This window comes from Amblyomma mixtum, chromosome 2 (genome assembly GCF_055824585.1).
Source record: "Amblyomma mixtum isolate Tamu chromosome 2, ASM5582458v1, whole genome shotgun sequence".
Taxonomy (NCBI): Eukaryota; Metazoa; Arthropoda; class Arachnida; order Ixodida; family Ixodidae; genus Amblyomma; species Amblyomma mixtum.
In genome coordinates, this window is record NC_143013.1 from 184,312,851 (window position 1) to 184,340,207 (window position 27,357).

Genomic DNA, 27,357 nt, shown 5'->3' on the forward strand with positions numbered 1-27,357 from the left:
GCTCTTCTGGCTCCATTCACAGTCACCTCCAGATTGGAACAGACAGCTTTCTGTCACTTGCAGAAGCAAGTTTTTGTTCGTTTTCATTCTCACTTTTCTTGTGATCCATGCGCTGGAAAGCTGAGGAAGATATAGTACGAGGCAGTCTGTTCTCAACGATATAGACTTCCGTGGAAAAAAGCTTCAGTATTGGGAATATGCATTTCTTCTTAAAAGAAAAGTTGCATGAAGAAAATAGGCCTTACGAAGTTGGTGATGCACAGGTGGCACACGCGAAAGGGAGCCGTAGGGAGCAGTTACAGCAAAAACCAAGCACAAAAAACAAAATCTCACTCACGATGCTATTATTTCTTATATGCGGCTGTTTTCAATGCAGCCCAAGGCTCGCTACCGGCCAACAAACCTGGATCAACTACTTATCGATAAAAAATAGCTGTACTCAGCGCGGATCTCTACCCAGCTCTTTGAGGGTCTCAAGTATTGTAATTCTACATGCAGGAGCCACCTCTTTATCAGGTGTATCGCTGTATAGCTGTCTGCCGGGTGAGTAAATAGCTTACCTTTAGACCCTTCAATTAAAAAATTTCGTCGGAGAGTGCTTGTTCGAGGAGTAGATGTATCAATATATGCCAGCATTTAACTGCTCACTTTCCTGTTGTTGATAGGTCATAATGAAGAAGAAAGATTTAGAGACCGCAAAACTTACCCTGACATCTTCGCGCAAATAATGAGAAATGTGGAAGATTTCCAAGCTTGTCACTATATGAAGATCAGTCTCTGGCCCGCGCGCACAATGGCCTCTTATTCTGCAATGGAAAAAAAAGGAAAAAGAGGAAATAGTAGGAATGGCGGGTGGAGGTTAGGATGGAAACAATGTGAAGGTCCGTGTAGGACAATAACAGCAGCGGCGAACGTAGTAAATATGCACGTGGGGTTCACAGCTGGCATGAAACACCACACGTTTATGTGTTTGGGATTTGCGTTATGCGTGTCATTTCTGGTAGGAGGGACACTGCCAAGGCTACGGGCGGCACTTGACGGAAAACTCTTCATAGCTGGAGCCACGCCAAAAAGCTTACCACTCGAGAACGACGGGAAGTTGTGGGTCCCAACTACTGGGCGGCTATCAGAGTGATTGCTTTCTTTTTGCCGCCCGATAAAGGAAGACGGCTGACCTGCAACGATTGGAAACGGATAGCTGCTTGCACGCTACATGAGCGGCGAACGGACGGGGGACGCCGATTGGAATAACGTGAGTAATGCAAGTACTCCTCCAGTATATAAGACAACTCTTTTCTTCATCATCTTTTCTTCATTCTACATGAGACTTGGATGCACAGCAGGCTTTTAGACGGGCGTGTGTGGTCCTCCAAGACACACTGATAATTTTTTTATTCACTAAATCTTGCTCACGCAACTACTGAATGAATGCTTTGATACAGAGCAAAGAAAACTGCTTGATACTGTCCTCTTTTGTTCATTGAAATTTTTCCGTTTTAAATTGAAACACAAGCGAAATAACTAAGACTTGTACAATAGGAAGAATAAGGTGGTCTTCTATGGCCTTTTATCCGCAGGTGTCGTGTGTCCTGTGTTCAGAACATTTGTTCTCCCAAACAGAACCTTGCATGATTACAAAAGCTGCCTTTCTGGTGCGAGTAAGGAAATCGCGCCTGTTAGCCAGAGATCGGCAACAACGGCTGACATCAAATGGTTCGCTTCCAGTCAACGCGCTTCAGATTTTTGAGTTCTGCTTCACTCGGCATTTATGTACACAAACTTCTGTTAGGTCTTTCAAAACCACTCATTTGTGTCAGAAAGAAAAAATTCGTAAACCTTGTTTTATCGAGGTGTGCTGCTCAGAAATTTAATTCTTTGTCCGGAATAGTTTGAAGTGAGTAAATTTGGTTTACCGCGTATTTTATTTACATCATTTTACTGTACTTTGCTGCTCAAAAGGACAGTAATGGAGTGGACCAGTATACTTGGCAAGAAGTGAAGCGGAAATTAGGAACTGTGCCGAACTTCAGAAGCGCTAAAGAGTACAGGTAACGTTGTTACGAATTAAAGAGTACAGGTAACGTTGTTACGAATAAGGTCTGTCGCCATCGGCGAACTTGGATTTAGATTTTTTTTAAAATGGCTTGATTGTGATGCATTTCACGAGGAGCGAGAGGTGGTTGCAAAGGTGGTTGCAAAGGCGAGAGGTGGTTTTTACAGCCTGTAACAAAAAGAAAATAAAACTAGATTTGTCTGCATATGGGGCGATATATAAATAGGGGTGATCAACGCGTGAGAATCGTGTATGAATTTCGCACAAATGTCCAGTTATAACATTAAGTATAATGAAAGAAAAAAAAACCCGAATAGTCTTCGAGTAGCCAGGTTAGAATATTAATTTTAGATTTAATTCAAGAGTGATTGGATTTGCGAGATCTGTCTTTGCAGTATTAAAACTAGCTTATTGGTTTTGAGTAACGCAATCACAGTTTTCTTATGGTTGTTGTTTAGACTGACTCTATATGACCCATAACAATGTTCAGGTGGTAATACTTTATGATGTAGGAATGATTCTAACTATACATGCACTTAAAAGAACTTTCAGTGTCCTATCAGAGCGCCATTTGATTTGTTAATAATAATGTGCGTGGGTTAAGCTTGTTGTAATATAAATGCCATTTAGACGCTGCATGCTGTAGCGGAAGCAAATAGTTTTGTAGTTAATAGTGAAAGCCCCTTTGAATAGGCGAGAGAAGGTAATGGCTTTGGATATAGATGAGCTAAGCAACTCGACCGTGGTTGAAACCCGTCCGAATTAACAGAAAAATTACATAGAGGTATGAATCTGTAAAGCAGGTTCAATTTCAAATATAGAACTGTCGAACGCAGCATCCGCAAGGGGCTTCACAGAGAAAATTAACGTCAACAGTAGGAGCGCTGTTTCGTCTTCGCAAAATTACTGTATCTAAGCGCAGCCAGACAGAACGTAAGCTTTCTCGCCAGTATATAAAATGATTTCTTTTTAGCTGTTAGGCTGAGCGCAACTAGGTGGAACTGCGTTGACCTGCTAGAATTTGTATTTAAACCACTGAGTATTGAAAGGAGTAATTCACGCGATGCCTTCGTGAAAGCAGTTTTAAAGACAACACAGAAGTAATCTTCTGCTGCTCCACTGTCGAAAATAGTGGCTTCCCCAATAACAAAAACCAAAGTTGAATAACAATGTGAATTTTATTTGGAAAAGCAGCGTTGAATTCAGCGTGACACCAAATAAAATTCCTGTTCACATTTTGTGGGGTTGTTTTTGCCTTAAAAGTCCATACTTCTTTCATATGCAGAACAGAAATGTGTACGAATTGCAGTGATCATTACCTGTGCAAACATTTTCTCTCCTTCCCCCGTAAACAAAACGTTGTCGATGTTTTTTTCTTCTGCGACTCTAGAGAGCTGTGATATTTTGACGGCAAGCAAGGGGCGAAAAAAATGCTCCCACTGCGCGTTTTATTCAAACTGAAGTAACACTATTTCTGATAACCATACTATGAAAGGAACGTAACTTGATATAGTCGTTATTGTATTTGAAAGCGATTGGAGTAGATAAAGAATAGTAGAAAGTGCGGAATCTGGAGGAATGCTTCCTTCGAAGGTGTCTTGCTCTACTGCTAACAAAGCCCGAGTGAATGAATTGCGCACTTTTGAAATAGTAACGAAGAGTACCTAGAGATCGTGCAAGGACGCCTGCATTATATTTACTTTCTTAAACATCAAACGAAGCCTAGCTATCCATTAATTTGGTCCTCTATGAAGCCTTCCTGTTCAAACTTTTCGAGGTCATGAAGAAGAGGGCTGAGCACAGTTGTTACCAATACATGAGCACGTAAACAGGGTAAAATATGTTGCGCTAGCAAACTAATTCTGTTAACTGCATCACTCTTAGAGAGCAAACTTCATGGCAGGAACCTCAAGCCAGTTTAGAGAGCAAACTTCATGGCAGGAACCTCAAGCCCGTCTCTCACAGCGTGAATAAAACAGATATTTTTCTCAGAAGGGTGCCGAGCCAGACTTTTCAATGGTTGACACCACTTTCTTCCATGTTGACTCGTTAGTAAGAAGTAATTGCCATTTTTGCTAGGCCTCAACGCACTTCGTTTCTATCGGTCTCATTGGATGGTCGGTCCCAGACATCTGTACTTAACTTTGATAGCTCATGCATCTGCACACCTCTTACCCAGGTTTACCCATACTAGTTGAAGGAGAATGTTGTGGGCCACACTCCGCCTACGGATACACTCATGACTATATGTGGACATCAAATTTACGACACGTTTTTCGACGAATCGTCTAACACTTCTGAAGAATTCCTCTAATTATAACCGCCCCTAGAGCTCCTCCATCGACTCCGGGCCTTGCGTGGTTGATTGGCCCTGACAACCCTCGCTGGTCTTGACAGCAGACGCTGGAGACAGTGATCACTCCCTCATTATGATTGATTTTGCCTGAAGTAAATTACGCAAAATTCACCGCAAGATTCATGTCACTTCTTGGAAGAGTCTACGCAAGGATGATCACCTCGTGTCAATGACTCTTGCCTCAGCCCTTTCTATTTTCACGCTTCAGTCACTAAGAACGCATTTTTTTTACACTGACAACGAAGATAAATTTAATCCAGTCCATCACCGCCTCAATCTATTGGCATGACAGGAGCGACTACACTTATACGTCATTAAGAATCCGGGAGATCAAAATGCACAAACGGAAGTTCATAGAGTAACCGCTAAAGCTCGTTGGTACTCTTTAGAATACCAACGAGCATTAGCGGTGCCTCTCCTCTCCTTCTGCACAAGCGATGGAGAGAGTGGTGTTCGTACCTCGGTACTCCTGTTGGCAGCCGCGACCTATGGCGTGTGTTCCATTCCATGTAACGCTCTCCATCCGACAAACACTGTGCCTAGAGTTCAGTTCTTTCCGAAATATGACTGCCCAACTGCACATTTTACAGTCAGTCCCAAGCATGACGCAGAAGGTCACATGCCCGTTTAACATGGCTGAGCTTATAAATGCCATTGAAGACAATTGCCCCAACACTGCAACTGGCCATGATGGTGCACCTTATGTCCTATTCCGGAAAGTGGACGCGGAAGCATTGACTTCACTTTTAAGAATTTTGAGCGAAATGTGGACGTCCAGAGAAATACCATCCGATTGGAAACATTCAATAGTAGTTCCCATATCCAAGCCCCGCAAATCACCCACAGCTCTTGCGACATTACGCCCAATTTTTCTTACCTCAACTATTTGTACCCTGCTAGAAAAATTGCTTGCCACTCGATACTCTCGGTAGCTCAACCATCATCAGAAATACTCGCCTTCTAAAATTGGTTTCCGACCGGAATATGGATTCGAAGATAATCTCGACCACTTTGCCAACGATGTAATACGTCGTTAACCTGAAAGCCGCCTCGTTCGCACAGTCCTAGCAACAAATGTCACGAACGCCTACGACAATATTCTCCACACAGCCATTCTCAACAGTAAGTCATCACTTGACATGCACTTGCAGCTTTGTCGAGCATGATATCCATGTTTTCTTTCACAACGAACATTTACTATCCGCGTTAAGGGTACACCGACAGGACACTTCATTTCTGATCGCGGAGTACCGCATCGTTCAACTTTAGCCCCAACACTATGCAATATCGCATTCATTCCTTTCATGCACAGTCTCTTCTCCCATGCTAATGTTCTAGTTCTAGGATGTGCAGATGACATCACTCTCTGGTCCACAAAGCGCTCAATTCAGGTTCAGCAAGTGTCCCTGCAAAATTCCCTGTCTTCTTCACAAATTACTTGCCAAAACTGGCCTCTACATCAAACTCTCCAAGTCTTTCTATGTTCATGCGGTCAATAAAGCTTACCGCCGTATTTTCAATGCCACCCTGTTCGTACTCGCTATTGACAATGCATCACTTCTTAAAGTCGAACATACCATTGTTTGGGCCTGCACGTTCATGATCCAGACAAAGGCACGGCTTGGCACGGCATCTTCGGCGAAGGGGATTAGCTGCTTTTGTTCACGGCGACGCCGTCGCCAGAAGCGCCCCCACGCCAGCGTTTCTTGCGTCTTCTTCAAACAGTAGCGCTTCTCATCATGGTAGCTAGATGGCGACTGCCTGGCTCACCTGTTACCGCTGGCTAGGCGTCCAATCACAACCTGGGGCTACTGTCACATTACTTTAAACACGTCTGTACACCATAAGAACTCAGAGTTCGCCTCTGCATCGTTACCACCAGCTAATTGCACGAATCATGATGGCTGTATCCTTTACACGGATGTCACCGTGAACCCATCTGTAGGATCTAGTGCTTTTATAAGCCCAACACACCCTCACCTGCATATCCGCCAAACCTACTGTACTGACACTTCGTCACCTTTGTCATCGGACTGCAAGGGATATTAAATGCCATAGAGCTTTACGTGCCGACCCTCCTCATAATCAGGTGCTTATATTTACTCATTCGAAAGAAGCTATGAAGCTCCTAGAGAAAGTCCGTGGTACCTTCTGGGTTTCCCAACCCTTACAAGTTGCTTGTTATTCCTGTCCGGTGCCGATACTCATCCACTGTAGTCAAGCTAGCGCAGATGTTCATAACAGTCGCAGCTGACATGCTTTCTCGTATAACAGACGTGCCACAAACTCCCCCTGCCTTTTTTCTAACAGATCCACATCTGACGCCCTTAACTTGTACAGCCTCCTTTAGGCAGAGTACACGTGTTCTCGTCCCCCTCGCGAACCTACCCCCTTCCTCCCGGCCTATCAGGATTGGAAGTGGTCTCTCAGGCCGCTGCGGGTCGGAGTGGCCCTTACGCCTGCAGCTGATCACCAGTGGCGAAATGAGATTTCTGCACCCGCTTCCGACACCACTGCGCACCACCTACAATGAACATGCCCAGAAACTTCGCTGGTGCGCGCTCGTGTTCTTTGAGACGCGCGCCTGTGTTTCAATAATGACTCGAATTTGTAGTTTTAGTTGACTAAAACATCTACCCTCGAAGTTTATGCGACCTTTTACACATATCCGGACTACATATTTTTGTAACGTTTCATAGTTCCTTACTGACAAACGTTTTATGCCATGCGGCAACTTTACCGTTGCAAATAGATAAATAAATACTATACAAACTGTCGGAAATACTAACCCCCTACCCTTCTCGGTAAACACGAGAGGATATTTTGCCGATATGAGAATATATTATAACACTAATAGATTTTCTACTTTTTGCTCCACATCCCCCAGATTCATGCACTTACCTTCTCAATTCAAGCAGAATTAGTGATGTCTTGTCGGTGTAGCCTTGACAAACCTTCTTTGCTCGTGCTGAAAAAGCGGCATTGTGAGGAAAGCGTAGAGAAAAAAATTTAGGGGACGCTTAATCTTCGCTTTTACGATTAGAGCGCGGCTAAGTTGTCCGGTCCATGTTACATCTCCTCACAGCCTTCGCACAATGCCTAATTCTTAATCATCATATTGACACGAAATTGCGCAGACCGGAACAGGTTTATTTACAAAGGGCATCGGACACATCACAAAACGGTCAGCGTCAGGCGGGCTTCACCGCAGTTTCCCGTTCATAAAGTGCATCATTTTTTTCACTGAACTGCAGTGGGGCAGCGCCGCAGCGCGGCGTACTACTTCCCCGGGGCAGCCGAACTCACCCTTGAGCGAGTTAGCGTTGTGACGGCCGCGTTTGAGATGGGCTTGGTGAGCAACTTGGGCCTTGCTGGAGCGTCGATTACCTGGGGTTACTTTGGCAGTTGTGTAGTTACGTCGTTGAGGCATTGATAATAACAAAAGGGCCGCAGTACTTCGCAAGGAATTTCTGGTAGAGGCCCCATCTCCTTACTCCTCGGCCCTTTTGTCTGCTACTATGCGGATGGGCAAATGCGTCACCTGTCGGCCAAATAACGGATGCACACAGAGAGACGGCTGACACTGCCAACAGGATTCTCATCATCTATTCCTTATTCTAGGCTTTTTTGAGTGCGCTACCCTCTGAGCTAGCGCCACGGGCCCAAATTTGATATACAGCAGGCTAACAATCTGTGGCACTCTTCTTTGATTATCTTGTGCCCTGAAAATACATCGTATACTGATGATGTATTTTCGATACTAATAATCAGATACCAACATCAAATGCACGGAAATATTGTAGCGAAAATACGCGTGTCTTAGATGTCGCCTATGCCTGTCTTTTAGGGTCATTTGTCCTGGTTTTGAACAAATAAAAACGACTACGGGAGAAAAGTAATTGCCTGATAAACTCGATCACGTGATCCACGTGGTTACGGCAGTGGTGAGACTTTCGCGTTCACAATAGAAGGATATGGCTACAAAGGTCAGTGACTTGCATTCCGTGCAGTAACAATTCTTATCCAAGTAACGGCTTTGATCAACTGCTGACAACCACTGAGCTGAAGGCGCTACATTAGTAGACTGAGCTTGAGGAGACAGTGGAGTGTGCACATGGTGTTTGTCTGAAGTAGTCTAACAGTGGCCAAAGATTTAGAACTGGACTAATTATTCCAACGATCTCATTGTCTCACTGCAAGCCTAGCTTCAGCACTTTGTTAGAGAAGAGTGGGGCGAAACGCGATATGAGGCATAACATGACTGTTTGGCGGTTAACACGCCCTAACTTTCAATGAGTATACGAGGGTCATCCCAAAATTAAGGTCTCCACTTATTTTGTAAATAGAAAGAAATGTTCCTTTTAAGGCATTTTCATATCAATCAAAAGGCAGACGATTCTGCTACTTTTTCACACAATTGCCGTTGCGGTCTATGCACTTTTGCAGACGCTGTGGCAGTTTTTGTATGCCCATGTCACACCAGCTCGCCGCCATGTCGTTGAGGAAACGTTTGACCGCATCTTTCACTTCGTCGTCATCGGTGAAGCGCCTTCCAGCGAGATGTTCTTTTAGCTTTGGAAACAAGTGGTAGCCACTTGGTGCCAAGTCCTGTCTGTAGGGTGGGTGGCTGATGACGTACCATCAAAAATGCTGCAGGAGAGCAACGGTTTGGCAGCCAACGTGGGAGCTAGCGTTGTCGTGGAGAAGACACACGCCCTTGCTCAGCATCCCTCTTGTGCGATTTCAAATTGCCCGTCTGAGTTTCTTAAGGGTGTCACAATATCTGTACGCGTTTACTGTGGTTCGAGGCGCCGTGAAGTCTACCAACAACACCGCTTTTCGATCCCAAAACACAGTTGCTCTGACTTTGCCGCCAGACTGTGTTCGCTTGAATTTTCGCCGCTTGGGCGAAGAGGAGTGTGGCCGCTGACGTGATTCTTGTTCGGTCTCAGGTGTCAAGTGGAATGCCCAGGTTGCGTCGCCCGTAACAAGGGAATTCAAAAAGTTCTCCTTTTCATCTCCATAACGCCGAAGAAATTCGCGAGAGGAGTCAACACGTTGCCGTTGGTGGTCGTCTGTGAGCGTAACCAACCTAACGCACACCTTCCGATATTTCCACTTTGCTGTCAAAATCTTATGAACAGTGCTTCTAGAAACGGCTTCGTCCAGTGTGCTCCTCCGATCTTGCCGCATCATTTCTTCGACCTTCGCGACTTTCTCATCAGAAACTGACGGTCTCCCGCTTGTTTCTTCGTCGTGAATTGCCGTGCGACCAGCTGCGAACTCTCTTCACCACTTGCGGACGTTTTTAACATCCATGCACGACACTCCGTACACTTCCCTGAACTGGCGATGAATTTCGATTGGATGAACGCCTTTTGCGTTCAAAAATTGAATAACTGCGTGAACTTCGCACCTGACGGTAGCGACAAACGGGAGCTCCATTTCAAATGGCTGCCGCGCCAAGACTGACAGTCTCTTTAGCGCTGCGTCATGGCTTTTTTGGAAGACGGGGAACAATAAACACAGCAGTATGGCGAGCAGCCACGGAAATAGTTTTCTTGCGGCCGGAGCCCTTTGGCGACCTTAACATTTGGGATTACCCTCGTACATTAACTTTGCCCCCAGCCATCCAATGCTCTGCCGCTTACCTACGCCAAAGCCGCCAGACAGCCCCACCATGAAACGCTTTTTCGTTTCGACCGCCGCCGCGGTTGAACCAATTCCATCCTACCTGGCCACCACTCCACGTGTGCACCCACACAGCAGACCGGAGAACCTGCCTATTTGTTACGCCTGCGGCATTGAAGGCCACGTGATGCGTCGCTAGCTCCATCACGCCCTATTCCATGCTGACGATGCCGACCCTGGCATCTACGTCACCTACGTCCTTTCCACGCACTTCCACAGTACTTTGCCTTCCGATGCCTTCGACCCCCATAATCATCACCCGCCTGCTCGCCACCGCGTTCCCCTTCTCCTCGTGCCACTCGGTTTCCACAATTCGCCGTCGTCATACTGCGCTTGCGATAAAACAGGTGACCGCAGTTCCGGAGGCTAGAATAGCGAGTTATTTGAACAGCTGAAGGTCTCGACTTTCCATTGTGTGTGATACAGGTTTCTGTGGAGGGCTCCGATGCTTTTGCCCATGTTGATACCGCTACTGCCGTGTCTGGGTTGAGCGGGCAACTACACGACGCCGCTATACGGTACTATGCTTCGGGCCGCTAATCCGCAACTTATCGAGCGTTTGCGCTCCTGCACGGCCAGGGTGAGTATTCAGGTTGCTCTGTCCATCAATGAATTCATCGCCGTTTTGCCTTCCTCTTTGAAACTTAGTATTAATGTGCAGTTTCCCGCCACATCTCCAATGCAATTCAGTTTAGGGTGGAAAAGATTTAGTGCTCCTAAGCTGAACTGAAATTGACGAAGTGAGCCTGTTTTAATCGAGAAAGGAGCTGAAATTTCGCGAAGTTCTGCACTTGAGATTCTTCCAAACGATGTACCTTAATGAATCTTGCTACCTACATTAACCCATGTGTTTAAGTGATTAAAACTTATTTTTGACCTTCTTTTATGCAATGTTTAAAAATTTTTGCTCCTCGGTTTACTAATGCACGCATTTGAGCAGCATTCTATATGTAGGGAAGAACGCGATGTTTATGATGTTCTGGTGGGACTAAAGCAAATGTAAAAAATTTATTGCTTCATCTAAAGCGCAACTGCGTTGTTCAGCTCTCTAGAATAGTTTCAGCAGAAGCACAGAAAATACAGTGAATGCTGAATTGCGGGCAGAAAACGTGAAGAAAACTCTGAAGATGCCGGAGCAAGACCGGAGCCATCAAAAACTTTATTTTTTCAAAGGCGCAAATTATAGACCAGTAAAGAAAATGGGAGGAAATTAAATGCAGGGACAGTACAAAAAGTCTTGCGAAGTTCAGCATCGCGCACTTTACTGCAAGCATGAACAGCTCTTCGTACAATACATTATGACAATGGAGCAAACTCTGTTGAGTTGAACTTATAAATGCACTAAAAACATCGTGTTCACCAGCAACAAATTGAACCAAATCGCACGTTCAGTCAGCGCGGCTGAGCGAAACAGCAAGGATTGCCGCAGAAAAGCAGAGAAATGGTGCGGTGAAGCGAAGAAACTTCGTGATGATGATCAATTTTCATAGCGCAAGGGCATCAGCGGCGAACAAGCGCCATGACACAAGGCGTTTTTTTCTACTCGAGGTGGGGTCAGATACACCTTTTTCCGAAAAAAAAAACAATGAATTTGGTTGCTGAACGCTCGCAGAAAAACAGGATCCTCCATGGACACTTGCTACAAATGGTGCCTTTTAGCATTAACATGAAGATGAGCAATTTCTGAGCATGGCGCACGGGGCAGCAATCGACTGTCATATACAGGTAGATCAATGCGTTATTGACTTTTCTAGAAATTCTAGCGCTGTCAAAAACCACGCCGGTGGACAAAGGTGTTGGACGTAGAGTCAAAAAAGAAGAAGTCATAGGTCGAAGTATCTGTGCACTCTTGGCTGGAACCACGCGATAGTTTCAGAGAGAGAGAGAGACTCTTTAATGAAATACAGAGAATTTAGCCGGCGTTTAAATTACGCTGGAACGCTACTCTGCGAAGGGAGGGGAATTAGGGAGATAAAGACAGGAGAGCAGCGTGGAAGAGGTAAAAAAAGCGAAGTTAAAATGCGGCCATGAAATCGGTACTTAGGATGCAATGGCGAGTATTCATGTAACCTATGGAATGATGGAGTGCATAGTCCGACAAATGGGCTGACGAATTTCACTGCATGAAGACATTGCTTAATATTTTCATAGCGGCATGCGGGGAGCGCACAGTATGATCCTTTTTTCTTGACTTTTTCATGTGATGAAGGCAAGGATGGTTACAACTGTGATTGCGCCATCGAGAACGGGTCTGCACCCTTCTGCCCGATTTGTGGACAGCTGCTGGACGGTTCCGTTCATCACGGCATGCATGAGCTTCCTCGTGTCCATCCCACATACCAACAGCGGTCTGTTGTTCGTCCTCTTCATGGACCACTTCGGTGTACCAAGAAGCACTGCTTCGTGGGCCAAGATTGTCGATGTGGCGACGGCACACTTAATGGGTAAATATGCCGTACTTTAATACTCTTTAACATAACCTATACAGCCAGAACTCTGCGTTGAATCCTCAAGGCTAAACTTTAGAGAAAATGAAGGAAAGCAAATTTCAAAGTATACTGTAGACCACACAGGCAAGGTCTGTATGACTCAAACGGTTAAATAAAGCGGCCACGAGCTTTTGATAATTTTTTTTTCTAAACATGCTATCGAGAACGCTACGCTCGGAGGACAACGCTCATGGCTCTCATCATTTTCTTATTGCAGAGTTAAGTTGTACTGCCAAAACGCTCAAACGTAACTTTTGTGTTCCGTATAATTTTGCGCACACTACCTGCGCTTAAACGGCATGTCCAGTCGCGAGCAAAAAATATTAGCACAGATAACTGGCGATTAGAATTCGTATATCTCACCACGCGGCGCTGCGGCACGCAGACCTGCCTAACGGGCCGTTTCCATGTTTGCAGCCTAGGGGGGGACGGCAGGAAGTAAGGTTTATCAAGCGTGCACCGCCCGAGCGTTGAAGTGCCGACCCTACGTGACTTAGCTTGCGGCATTTATTTTGGCTCGGTTATCATGAGCAAAGATGGTTTCTTTTTATTACTGATTTTTTTTTATGTGCGCGATGGTTTGTCAAAAGGAACTCGCGGGAACAATATATGATAGCGTTACTTTTAGCCGGTAATTTTGCTGTCTGTGGCAGTCCGCTGAACCCCCCTAATACTGTAGAATGGGAACGGCCCGGCACTCTCGTTATCAGCCTCTTCGCCACCCGCAGCGCCACGCGTTGTCATTCCGGCGCTCTGGTGTTCCGTCATGTGTGCTAATCTTTTTTACCTGCGACTGTACGTTTGGTTATTGCCTCAGATGCATGCTAGAAACATATCATGCGTCTTATCATTAGATATTATGGTCACAATTCAAAAAATTAGTCTCAGTGTCAGTGGCATCTGTGAGTTTCAAAACCTGACTTAACCAGTACTGTCCCTAGTTTAGGAGAAAAAATAAATAAAGGTGATTTTTTTCTGCAGTGACAAAGAGGCAGGTTGTCTGCTTTCGTGGAACGACACAAAAGAGCGAGCGATATGTTCCAAAACTGAAACAGCAGCTAATGCGAGAAACAACATAAACACGCAGTATGCTGCTTACCCATAGAGGAGGCTCATTGCAATTATGACTGCAAAAGCTTTGTGATTTAAAGCTAGTGGCACGAGAAATATCATTTATAATGATGGTGTTTTGGGAAAAATGTTTTGCAGAGGTGGGACGTCTAAATACTTCGCGAACGATAGATTATTTTTGGAAACATGCATAGTGTGCAATCTTTGTTTTGAGTAAAATTTAGTAAGCGTTTTGACCCACTCGCCTAAACATTTTTGATACCAACAACAAACCAGCTTAGGCCACTGATGCATTAGCGCTGATTCGTAATGATGATGCTAATAAAACGTTCCAGTGGTGCCACTGTTGGCCGGCAAATCAACGCGGCAGTGACTTGTTATTCTGGAAGAGTTCCTGATAAGCCCTTCAAAAATTCTTGAAGCTCAATAATAGTTAACATACTTGTAACATGCAAACTTTTTGTTTGACAGAATCGCGTTTATAAATGAAGATGCCCCCTTCATTGTCTATCTTCTTGTGTGAACATGTTATGACTGCTGCACCAATCAAGTTCCATGCGAGCTGACCAAGAATTATTTGACATGTTTTAAGGTGCTTTGTTCTACTGTAGTGGTGGGGATTTTTAGGCGTCATTATCTTATCCGTTATCCCTGACCTCATTGTTTTTCTTCCCAGGTTTAGCACTCGGAGCCATTCAGCATACAGCGTCCATTCACAGCACGATCCTAGCAGGCGCCTTCATTTGTCCAATAGCTGTCCTCGCATCTGCCGTCGTTCCGAATATGGCCTGGATGTCGGTAACTTTAGGATTCCTGTACGGCAAGTAGTTTTATTCTGTGCTGCGAACACGTGTAGACGTAATGTGCATATAATTGTTCAATGCAATCTCCTTGCTAAAAATTGCATGTATATAAGTTAGACCATCACAAATGTTCAGCTTAATCTGGCAAATAAAAGTGAAGTGAAAAATATTTCGCCTTCTGAAAGAAAGCCGCCGCGGTGACTCAGTGGTTAGGTGGTCGGCTTTTGGCCCGAAAGACGCGTGTTGAATTTGTGGCGCGGCGGTCGCATTTCATAGGATGAAAAATGCTAGAGGCCCATGTACTTTTAGGTATTTGTGCACGTTAAGAAGCCCATGTGGACGAATTTGTCCGGAGCCGTCTACCACGGGGTCCCTCATAGCCGCAGTCGCTTTGCCACTTTGAACCCCATGAAACCAAACCTTCGAAAAGATTCCTTCAGAATGCTCCAACAGCGGAATCACAGCGACAGTTCAATGATTTAATTGGGTTATTTGCAACGATTTTCCTATATTGGCCCGAATTTGTCGCCGGTGAACAACGCCCACTAGGAGTCTGGCAGAACACCAGCGACCTGGCACTTGTCTTAGTGACTGCCTTAGTAACACCATGTAAATTTGTAGTAAATCATGACATCATCTTGGCCCATGGCCAAAAAGGGGCGTCTGAATTCGTCCATTATTTAGAGGCAAATATGACCTGCGTTAGCTGAGGCTATGGGGATTCAAAGTCAGGAGCACTTACGTTTCTATCCAGCGCTCCGCAATGTTATTTATTTCAGCCCTGCAGTGACTCAGTGGCCATGACGCTCGGCTGCTGCCGCTAAAGATGTGGGTTCTATGCTGGCCGCGGCGGTCGAAATTCAATGAAGGCGAAATTCTAGATGCCCGTGTACAGTGCGATGTCAGTGCATGTTAACGAACCGAAGAAGACGATCAAAGCCTGCATATTAACGAAATGGCACCTACGCAAAACTGAGTGGAATGACAGGCTGCGGAGAACAAGGAGAACCAGAAACACAATAAGAACATGACTTGGTATTGCGAATATTTTTTTCTTTCTCGATCATTTTGTGGTATACCAAGTGTGTGCAGAGGCACAAGAGTGCATTGAAAATTTTTGAAGAAATTTGAGCTGTCTGCCCTTCGCACAAAGACAGCCGCGAAATACGTTTCCTACATGTCATCAATAGAGCGTTTACCTTATATCATTCTGGTAAGGAGCTACTCTAAAATCCGAGTGCGCTCCATATTTCGACTCTACTGTACGTGAGCGTTATAAAAGTGGACCAGTAAACTGAACATTCATCCCGAAAGCTCCAAGAACCAGCAGGGCTCATGCCTCTGACGCACTTTCTTGTTTGCATTCATTGATAGACATGTGACGCTGACCATCCGAACAAACTGTATGCCACTAACTTGTCTGATCTGCCAGCCACACATGGTTAAAGTTTATAACCCTCAGAAGCACAAAAAATGAAAAGCTACTGTGCACTTACCGGGGTTTCCCAGGTGGAGGCCAATAACCTGCCTAGGAATAAGAGAATAACCGTAAATGGCAGTCCGTGAAACATAGGAGGTTCTTACATTCTCATTATTTATTCCAAACAGGAGCATCGTTCGGTATCATTGTGATCGGAACCTCCGTGCACATCATGGCGTACTTCGACAAATATCGAGGCGCCGCGACAGGCTTGAAGTTTCTCGGAGCCTCGCTGTCAGGCATCGTTGGCCCTTCGCTGCTGTCGTACTTGGCGTTCGAGTACGGACTAGAAGGAACCCTTATTTTGACTGGAGGCATAGCCCTCAACCTGATTCCTTTGTCACTGCTGCTGCGGTACGTCCGTCCCACCACCTGCCTCTCGCGCAGAGTCCGGAGCGCTCCCTTCCAACCATTGAAAGAAGGGAAGGGCACAGATTACGGAACTACAGAACGAAATCCTGCGTCCAACGGTTGTCGCGGTATCGTCAAGCCATCTCAGTGTCCGCGTCAAAAGGGGCTTGAACAAACCAGTGACAATACAAGGAGAAGCGCCGACGTCTTTGTAACCATAGTGACAGCAGAGCTTGCGCCGAAACCTCAGGATTGTTTCGAAGAACAACCACACAGTCTGCAACGAAGTGTCGCTGCTGCAGGCATTGTGTCACAAGTTGCAAGGATCTTGCGATCGCCATGTTTTTATGTTCTTTTCGTGGCAATAGTGTCTGCAGACTTCACACTACCGGTGTTCACCTCTACTATCATCGACTACGCCAGGGACAAAGGTGTGCCGCTCGCAACCGGAGCACAACTTGTGACATTTCAGTACTCGGGCAGCTTTCTCGGACGCCTTGTGATTCCTATTATAGCCGACAAGGTAGCACATAGCCGGAGCCCAATAGCAGCGCTCAGCCTGGCTCTGCTCTCTCTCGCTTTCTGGCTGATGCCGCATGTTGGCGGCATGTGGGCTGTTGGCGCCGTCACCTTCGTGGCTGGAGTCCAACAGGGTTACCTCAACGCCTTCAAGCCCATTCTTGTAGCGGACTCTCTAGGGGTGGAAAGCGTCGCAGCGTCCTGGGGTTTGATGGGCGTTGCCACAGTTCCACTGCTTCTCTGCGAACCTTCTATTGTGGGTGAGTGACCTTTAGAGTGTTCTTATTAGACGTCATGCTAATGCTGCCGCATCACATTTTGCACCTGTTCAACAAGTCAGTAAATTGCCGATGAACGTCTATTCTGCTCTTTGAAATATTAAATAACGCCCATTTAAGCCTACATGAAGAACACGCGGATGAAGCGACAAGTTAGAAATCATATACTCTCAAAGCACGAATCGGTCTACGTAGGAACAAGAAGTGAAGAAGCTATGTTCTATCGCACTCTCTTTTAGATGCAGGTTGTGCTGCTCATGTCCCAGCGTAAGCATTGATCATTAAATCTGCTTAATGCTTGCGCTTGGCAACGATGACATATCCCCACCAAAAGGCATAATAATTCAGTGCAGTCAGCAATGGAGGAGACTTTTAAAAGGGGGTCGAGAAGTGCTGAGGTTCAACACCGACAACAGGTTAGAAATTAGAGCAGATTTATATCCTTACTAAAATCATCGTAACTGCTTGAACTTAGCGTGAGTGGTATAAGCCATTTTTTTCAGGTGCCAATAGCCAGTATTTCATAAATTTTAGCGATGCAAATATGCCCCAAAGATTGGGAAGAAAAACCTGTCCCTAAAGGTAAACGCGCTAGAGTGCCGTTTATTTTATTTTTACTACTATGTATTATAATTTCTCCATTCAGTGTAGACTGACATTTGTAGTTTACGGCAGTAGGTAGCGCATACTTTAACTTCGGGCTTCATGCTGGTAAGTGAAGAGTTCTGTAGGATACCTTGCTAATAATGTAGGTCCGAAAGAACTTCTTTCACGATTATGCGACACAGGGTAACAAATAAAATGTCTAGAATCGACATCTGTTGTCTCCCGAAATCTGTCAGCTCTTGTATTGCTGCCTCTCGTCGCCCTTCTTCATGATAGTATTTGTATCGTAACTGTCTGCAGGCACCTCCCAAGATTTCGCAGTTGTTGCCGCATGCCCAGTGACTGTCTCACCGCAGACGCAAAAGTTATTTAGCCACTGATAATGAGAAAGGGGTACCATTTGATCTCATAATGCTATTGGGCCTCCACTGTACATGGCACTCCTGAATGGCAGGCTATCAAAGTGATACAGACGCATGACTTGCCCGAATGTACTTTCGGGAAAGAATGGACTAGCTTCTAGCCCTCCAGAAAGTCGCTGCGGAACCTTCGGAGGGGATCTCAAGACTAGAGCCGTTGTGTATGTTAAAGGAATTTTAAGCTAACGAAGCCAGATTCTTGCAGACTGACCACGACATTGTTGTGTGTGCACAACGTTTAGTCTTTTTGTTGAGTGTTTTTTGCTTACATGGAATGTGCTTAAGCCAGGCAATAAATAAAAAAAAGCAAAAGTGTTTTGTGGGCATAATCATTACTTAAGAAAACTGTGAAGCACTTGTACTGCCGATCGCAGGAGATCGGACAACGGCACCAGCATATAAAAGTAAAAGAGCCGGCCAGTTCTAAGACGTTTAAGCGTAGAGCTCCTCTTAGCGGAAAACGCGCAGTTATCAAAGTGCTTGGATGCCTGCAGTCCATTTTCCGATAAATTTTATTTTGCTATTACACAGCGCTGAGAAATTATTGCTAAATTGGGCAGACTTTCTTAGGACACCAGTTAGTGCTATGTGGATATTTTGCTGGCATTATCTATACGACCAAACAGCAAGAGCTATTACAGCACCATGATAACTCATGTGGTTATGTTCCGACCGCATGAAGCGCACGAATATATAGGGATGTAATCAACAAAGCTCAGCTCAATTTGCTCTCTACCCGCAAAACAGATGCTCCGTTTACCACAGGGCTTATTCGATGCGCCTTTCGCGGCAACGTACTGCCCCAGCTAGTCGTATATTTGAAAACTGCCTCATAGGTTTCTGAAACGGAATAAATCAGCAAAGAATTGGGACAACTTACTATGGATTAGTGGCAGCTTTAGGGACGGGCTATAACGAACCGCGAAGTATAAATACATCTCACTAAGTTTGCTTTAAAGCAAAATATAGCCGCTCTTTTTCACAGCACCAATGATAAAAAAGAATTCAGTTTTTGTTTGCAAAAACAGCTAATTGAGAGTAGCCTAATTGAAAGAACGGGGCGCTACTAGCACAACACTGGGTATGAAATAATTGTTTTTCCACAGAAGATTACATTTTTGGGCAGCTACAAACTGCGGCGCGTTGTAGTCCTTGTGAATGTCGAGCTTTTAAACACCACGGCATCTGTGGTTTCTTGCAAGGCCTAGGGGTAAAGCCGAACCGGTTAATGGAAGACAAATATTCCGAGCCTCCTTCGACACGATTTCCAAGGTAGCTTATGAGTGCTGTGTTTGTGTCTAACTTAGATGTAGAAAGCTAGACAAATAGACATTCAGTGTCAATTTCATGCCCTTCACTCTTGCCTCTAATTCTAGGCTACCCCACTGCAGTGTTGTTCAATTATTTTATACCTTTTATACAGGTGCTTTCCGTGACACGAGGGGCTCATACGACAACCTTTACCGACTATGTGGAGCCTTGAACTTCTTGGCCGCGATCTTGCTCTCTGCGCAGGCATTCCTGGAGACCAAAAAGAGAAGCTCCGCTGCGAAACTATCTTGTACAAAATAAACCGAAAAATTTTCGACTAAATCTTTTCATACGGGGCACAAATGTGGTTTCCACAATACTGAAAAATAGATCCGATTGATTTCGAGTAGTGAGGCTTACACCTTTTGATTTATACCCCTGTGACACGGGCACTTTCAATCCTCATTGAGTCAATGCTCATCGAACTCAGTGCAGATCGACGGTTGTCAAACTGCCACTTTCAAGCGCAATCGAGCTGGAGCCGGCTTTACTCGATGGCGATTCCTCAAGTGTGCTTGAAGTTCCAAGCACAATCGAAAGCACTTTCTCTCTCACGAAGCTATAAAAATAAACACTAGTTAACAAACCAAATCACAATTGTTGTCGTTGTAAATGATTAAAATGCAAGGCAGAACATTTTCAGGCACTGCACCAGCTTTATACATACATATTAATAAATAATCTCGACACCGCGATTCAAGGTTCGCCATCACTCTAAACAAAGGTGGCGTCTTCGTGCTCGTCGACGCGCAATCTGCGAAGCGATGATGATCTGCGGCGCCAGAACAGAAACGCCGCAGTCTACACTGAAATCGCGGAGGCGTTGCGGACCCTCGGGCTACATCGCACAGCCTCAGAGGCACGCCACACGACACACGACTGTCTACGGATTTGGCTGCCACTGCCCCCAACTGCACAGTGTTGCCGGACATCACCATGTTATGGCTTTAGGAGGAACATTTGGTGCCAGCTAACACACATAGAATCTTCTCAAGGAGCATTGAAAATGCCCGTGTCGCACCGGATATTTCGAGCGTGCTCGAAAATCTCGATGTAGATCGAGTTCAATAATGATCGAAAGTGCCCGTGCGACAGGGGCATTAGTTATGGTTTAAAGGATTGAGAATAGTGCTGCACAGATGTGTTTTTCAACACTTCTGAAACGAGGCGAATTGGTCACCTGTTGTACACAGAGATGAAGTACGAATAAATTAGAGATCACTGTGGCTACCCTCATTGGGAGAAAGCGAATGCATTAACGCCTCGTCGGCACTCGTCGCCTCTCTTTAAAATTTTCTTTTTGTTTGTTAATTAATTGAAGTACTGAATTAGTGTAATTACCTTAGGCTTCAAAAAAGATCGATTTATTTACCACGATTATACCTTCTTTTGTCTTAATCCACCTTTTTGGTTTTTCAGATTTGGAGCCATGGTTGCTTTCCCGTCCACTTACTCTATTCCCGTCCATGCTATTCAACCGTACAATGGGTTTTGCTGATAATTAATAAACCAGATAATCTATGTCAATTAAATTTTTTGTTTGATTAATAATCCCTCGCAAAATACATTTTACTACGTTTCAAACTTTATTTTCACTCCTTTTCCAATTCTTTCCCTGCTCTGCAATCCATGGCTGTTTTCCTTTTGGCTCAATATATGGACGTCCGAGCTATTGCGTGTTTTTTCGGCATTTTTGGCTCTAATTATTTAACTACTCATCCTATCGACGTAACTTTTTTTCCGCAGCCTCCCCACACCGTCGTCTATAGATCACAACTATTCGTTTGATGCTGTCTCCCATCAGAACGTCTGAACTGCTGCGGACACGTTTTGAAGACATGTTTTGCGGACACGTTTCAGTGACGCGACCCCGCAGACGTAGCCTAGAAATGTTTTCCTATTAAAATGCATGAAGTTGCTCAAAAAAAGAAAAAGTAAGAAATTACTCAGATTGATTACCATTCCTCCAGTACTAACAATTGGAAGCGATAGCCATGCTCTCCCCCTAAATCTTCCTTGCATCTTCAGATGAGCTTTTTGATTGCACGAGTGGAGAGTCTGCGCTTCGAGACTAGGATATTTTTCGTGGATACCTCACTGAGGTTAACTCATGGCGCCGACACTTAGGAGCTAAACTGTCAGCTATCGATGGCGCGCTACAGCTTCCGCTTCTCTATGCTGGTATTTCGTTCAACTGTGAACTTCTCAGTGGCGCAGGTTGCGTAAAAATTCCTTAACTACAGAAATTTGACTCAATATGGGCGCCAAATTTAGATATACGAGCCCTATGATGAGTTTCCCCACAGGTCACGCTCAAAGCGCGGCGTTTTATTGAATAAAAGACTGCATCCTAAAGGCAGCATAGCCTGGAATTCGCCCTAATCGCAGGACAGCGCCGGGTGTTAGGATGGTTACGAAGGAAATAACCAACAAGATTTTTTTCAGTGTTTGTGCTCATCTGAGCAGCCTCACGAGTCAAGGAATCCATGGGGGTGAAAGGAGGTAAAAGCACAGTCGTTCCGAAGTATAGCGGGATTAGCACGTGATTGGCAGCTAACTTGGCTAATATTGTTATTGTCATTGTTAACGATAATGACAGTGGTCATGTAAAAGCGAGGAGAATTTAAGCTCGGCCGTACATCATGACAGCGATGGGCACATTTGCGAAAACGGTGCCTCCGTCGTAATGTCTGGATAAAAGTGTCGTAGCCGGAGTGAAGAGTTGGTCCTCATTCTCAATACACAACTGTGAACCGGTTTATTCAAAGGGACATTCTTATAGACAAGGCAACATAGCATAGGCACCGTAATCTTTGGTCTTTAGCAACGCCGCAGATACTTTCCAGGTTTTCTGATTTGGAGCTCTGCTGATGCTCTGGCAAACTCACAGAGTGCAATAATTCGCCAATTGGAATGTGCAACTAGCAGACAGGCGGCACAACAGCGTTGTCCGAACTTATTTAGGACGCATTATTGAGGCAAGAGGTTTTCGTGCTTTAAGATGAGGCCGAATTTGTCGACAAGCCGGTCAAACTGTGGCGGGTGTTTACTTTTTACTTTCGCAAATTAGCAGCCAGTGATTTTGCTGAACCAAAAAAATTTTGGTGGTACTCCATTGAATATGCATGCAGCGTAGCCTAGCAGCTTATATTTTAAGGCTATATGAAAGCAGGAAAACTTATCGACATACATAAGAATCCTATCATCGCTTAGCGTTGCCAAGATTTAAAACTGATTTACAATGCGAGCTTCGGTGAGTGCCCATTCCACGCAACGATGTTTTTCTTGAGCCAACGAAACATATCAGCATATAAATGTTAGTGAAGGAGACCTCAGTAGCATATAATACGCTGATGAAAACATCCTGCTCCTTAATGTTTAGAAGAGTAAACAGCACAGCATTCAGAAACTGCAGCTGCAAGTAGAACAGCGTATACTGAAAAGTAAATATGAACAAATATGATGATGTGTGGACCTGTCTTGGAAAGGAACTGCAGTTTACAAGACGTGAATTGTTGATAGTGTTAAGGAATCCACGCACCTAGGGCAAGTAGCAGCCGAAGGCTGTTATCATATAAGTAAAGTAGATTGGAGAGCAAGAATTAGGTGCGTGCACTTTCCAGGTGCGACTAAGTTGTGAATAGCAGCTCTTGCCCGAGATAGTTTTACCTCGGTGAAATCAGGGCATTTGATGTAGAGAGCAGATAACTAATGGTCCTTTGGGATAACAGGAGAGGTTCCAGGACAAGGTAAACGTAGGTGGCGGCACAGAGTGAGATAGGCGGATCGATGAGAGTAAAAAGTTTAGTGAGGACAGGATCGCAGTTGCCGCAAGAGAAGGTTAACGAGAAATCTTTGAGAGGTGTATTTGCCGTCTGGTGGGGCTGATGATGACAAGAGAAATTTCACCGTTTAAAAGGAAACTCTGAACTTTTCGCGAAGAACTTCCAGTTTTCTATTTGGCGTTGGCCGTTGGAGCTTTTGCTAAAGTGCGAGTGATTACGTCTAGGGCATCCTGAAGTTCTGCTCTTTGTGCACGCCAGCAACCCGCAGATGCGCGAACCGATCACCTTTATGAGCCGCTCAGCGAGACCACTAGGCTACCGCCGCATCCAAAACGCCTCGTGCTAAACGGCAGCACACTCTCGTGCTGTGCATTGGAGAGCGTCGTCTTCATCAACTTCTATCTGCCCCATCCCGCGGCACTGCCTGCTCACCGTCGTCTACTGCGTGACACAAATCCGTGCTTTCGCTCCGATTCGAATGTGGTAAACATTTTCTGTAGTTCTTGTTGAATGCTCAACGACAAATAATAATTACGTGCGTGAGGACACATAATTATGGCACGGCAACAGTGCGCGTTTTGGGTTCGCATTCTTGACGTATGTTCTGTGATATAAAGCACACAGGACCAATGAGCCGACGACTGGAATGTGTGATACATGACATGTGGATATGTGTGCCACATGACAACGTGATGCGCACTTAACCCGAGGGATCTTCGCGTCAAAATCAAGCAGCATCCTCGAATGTGCGCAGAGAGTCCGTCTACAAGCTGCGCACCGGTTCTTTGAGGACAAACGAAAATATTCTCATATTTTGCGTCAGGTGCGTGCACGTGTTGTCTCTACGGTTCGCAGCAGTTCCCCAATGTAATGGTGCTGGGTTTGCTCAGAACTGGAATTAAAAGTGTTTCATGCTAAAATTCGTCCTGTCTCGTCAACAGCAGTAGTTTCTGGCTGAGATGCGTAGCTAAAAATGCGGCCATTGGCTTGTAGAGGAGCGCACTGCGGTGCATTGCGGGAAATCCCGAGCACATCCGGAACTGCCGACTCTGTAGATGGAGCACCGAGCAAGAAATTCGGAGGTCGTGGATTCGGACCCTACCGACAGCACCTGGTTGTTTTTTCTGCTGCTTTTATAAAAAGACATCCTCTATGCTCCTCGGTTTCGGTGACTATTGGCTTCCGTCTTGTATTTCATAACAAGCGCCACTTTCAATCCCCTTATTCACTCTCTTTGGAGCTGTGTTACAGAGTAGCCCAATTTGTTCTACTGGTTGGAAGCATCTTGCCAGAAGTAGTATTGGTGCTGGTTTGCAGAAGCACAACGCTGGATCTACGGAAGCGACTGTAGGGCTTTGAATGTGGCTTTGGGGACGTGTGAGTCTGTGAAGGTTACATTTCTTTTCGTGAATGTTAGCGCGAAGTGCGAGGGACGGACTTGTGCTCAGGTTGGTAATTTGCCCACGCCCCTATGCGGAAGCTGCCCTTGCGGGCTGCCAAGTAGAAAGCGGTGATCTACCAAGTGAGGTGATTTTAATTTGCGCGCAGTGTCCTTTTAAATGCGAATGTGCGTGTGAAATAACAGAACAGGTGAGGAAACAGTTCAGTTTATATTGCACCTGAAATGATACAAACATTGAAATTGTCCGGCGGGATTTAAAGCACTCGTAGCCGTCAGAAACGCAGCACCGATGTTCTGGTTTCGAAGCTCGTACTTGTCGCCTCGTTGTCTGCCGGGCGGCTGCACTCCTCGTCTTCTTTTACGCCTACGGGTTTCGCGCAACTTCACTACAAAATGAATATTTATCTGTCCGGGTTCAAGCACTGCAGAATCCGTAGAACTCCTTTAAAGAATACCTTACGAAAAAGTCGGTACAAAAAACTTTTCGAATTTATTATGGTTGGCGGGGCGTGAAGAAGTTAACGCTTGGAAGTTAATACATCGGCAGACGCCAAATAAAGATATACATGTATATGCCCTGGAGTCCACATGGCATTTGATTACAATATGTTTCATGCCCGACTACAGCATGACAAACTTACAACAAGCTCGAGTTTGGTCGCATTCCTTTGGAACCCAAGTAGATGTGTTGTAGTTAGGAAACACATTTAGCTTTGGACTAGAAACTTAATAGCTGAGAAATTATGGTTAAAGCTGATAAACATGATCATTTTTATTTTTTATGAGGATGGACTGGCTCGGCATTTTGAGGATCCTCTGCTTAGCTTGAACGTCTATTTACTATTTGCTTCGGGAGGTGGGCAAATAAGCATAGGCGAGCATTTCGTCACAGATTTCGGTTCCACTCTGCCTGGCCCGGAACTCTCCGCGGTCCGTGTGGCGACGGCTTTGGCTCCTTGAGCTAGGCGCGGCCGACAGCAATGCTTTCAGGGCTTTCAACTGCTCTGCTGGACTCGGCAGAGTGGGCGATGAGGGCTTAGTTGTTTTCAGGTTGACAGAGACTTCCGGGACCAGCTGAACTGCCCCAGCGGTAACAAGCATGAATGCTCTCATGGCCGCTCCCATGGCAGTAGCATCCGGGATGCCTTTGAATGCGGACAGAAAGGAACTGAGCAGGGCTTCCAGGCGCTCAGCTGTGTAACAGACATAAATGCCGGTGCTCGGAGTCGAAATGGGGAACACTTGTGCGGCGTAGCCGTAGCAGATAGGTAGGACACCGGTGCAAAGGCATAAGACGACGCGTCAGTTATAGGCAATAAGCGAAGAACGGTCGAGGAGGCTTGCGGCAGAGTAAGAACCGGTGCACATAGCGACAGATGAGAGGGCAGCATTTAGCGATTCGCGCCGGCCATGCTTGGTTAGCATCCAGCATATGGCAAAGAAGGCGAGCGTTCGCATGCCGAAGTGCGCTGATTTGTCGGGGCCTCCTCTCTTCACTGTCAATATGGTAAGATTGTGATAGAAGAATGTGAGTTTCAAACAGGCGCGAGAGGGCGCAGCGGTGGAAAACGGCGACCTTCACGGCTCCTTCCGCTGATGTGCCGGTGAATAAGGCAGAAACCTAGATGGACTGTCCCTGTTCCTTCGGCCTGATGTGCTGTTAGAGTCGCTGGAATGCATGCCTAGCCTGCCGACCGTTCTCGGCGCATGCCGAGACCGTTCATTCTTGCAGCACTGACGACAACTTGCTGGTCCTTGCGCAACAGCGATGTGGCTACCACCCAACTCGATGATTCTTCCAGCAAACTGCAACCCATCAAGAGCAGCACCGTCGGTAGCAGGAACACGGTCTCCGCCACCTCCAATGACGGGTGAAATAAGTTCACTAGGTTTAGTGAAGGCAATGTAATTGTGCATCCAATGGATGTCGCCCATAAAGTGTGCAGGGCACGTAGCTCGTTTGCGGTCACCTCGAAAACCAAGGTGAACAAAATAAGACTTGCTGCGCTGGCAGATCCACCGACCACAAAACAAGCCAATACGAAAAGTGGGAGTGACTGCGAACCCGCGGCACAGAGGCAGGCCCCCAGAAGTGTTTCGGTGGCCGCCATAAAGAATAGTTTCCGACCATACCGATGAGACCAAGCATGAATACGGAAGAGGACAGGCTGAGGAGTAACTTTCGATCGCACACCAAGTCACAATTGCCTACTATGCTGTCCTTGGCGTAATGTCGAATTTCCACTCTTGACAGAACACCATGTGGGATCTTCTTGCAATGAAGAAAATCGAGAGAAAAACTTTAGCACTGTTCTTTGTTTGCATATAACTCCTTATATGATTATCTGAACAGGACATGCTGTTATCGTTCTAATACTCTTGTAGTCACTCCACAGTTATCTCGACACATTACAAAGTTTTCATAAATAATAATTAATAACTGAGGTCAGTGAGCTCAAGACATATTCAACTTATTATTGTTTTCTCCCAAAAGCCTTCTCCCATCGCCTCATTAGAGGAGAAAATTGGCAAATGTTTCCTTTTGGTTACGAATTGCAGACTTTACAACCGCATTAAGGAAATGCGCTCCTTTTACCAAAAAACTTGGAGACACACGTAAGCTCCGCCTTTAGGGCATGATGTGATACCATAATTGGCTCATTCGCGTATATGAAGAAGGTCCTCATACCCGTGCTGACGCAGTGGTGCAGCGGGTAAACGATTCGACACAGGTGCTTCCAGC

The 27,357-nt window shown here is 45.5% G+C and overlaps 1 protein-coding gene and 1 pseudogene across 1 annotated transcript; one reads left to right on the forward strand and one right to left on the reverse strand.

The window, feature by feature from the left end:
- Positions 1 to 1,225: 1,225 nt before the first annotated feature.
- On the forward strand, positions 1,226 to 19,688 carry LOC149361792 (monocarboxylate transporter 9-like). Its single transcript, XM_089569588.1, has 5 exons — positions 1,226 to 1,252; positions 12,310 to 12,544; positions 14,337 to 14,480; positions 16,072 to 17,073; positions 19,540 to 19,688. Exons 2-5 carry the CDS (start codon positions 12,316 to 12,318, stop codon positions 19,686 to 19,688), a joined length of 1,524 nt encoding a protein of 507 aa, XP_089425714.1. The 5' UTR covers positions 1,226 to 1,252; positions 12,310 to 12,315.
- A 5,766-nt stretch (positions 19,689 to 25,454) lies between these two features.
- Positions 25,455 to 26,876, reverse strand: LOC149361793 (uncharacterized; annotated as a pseudogene).
- Positions 26,877 to 27,357: the final 481 nt, after the last annotated feature.

Bases quoted from the DNA above. Each gene is read 5' to 3' on its own strand.
- LOC149361792 (XM_089569588.1), top strand. From the start codon at position 12,316: ATGGTTACAACTGTGATTGCGCCATCGAGAACGGGTCTGCACCCTTCT. The intron at 14,481-16,071 runs GCAAGTAGTTTT...TATTCCAAACAG, and splicing joins AACTTTAGGATTCCTGTACG to GAGCATCGTTCGGTATCATT. The intron at 17,074-19,539 runs GTGAGTGACCTT...CCTTTTATACAG, and splicing joins CTGCGAACCTTCTATTGTGG to GTGCTTTCCGTGACACGAGG.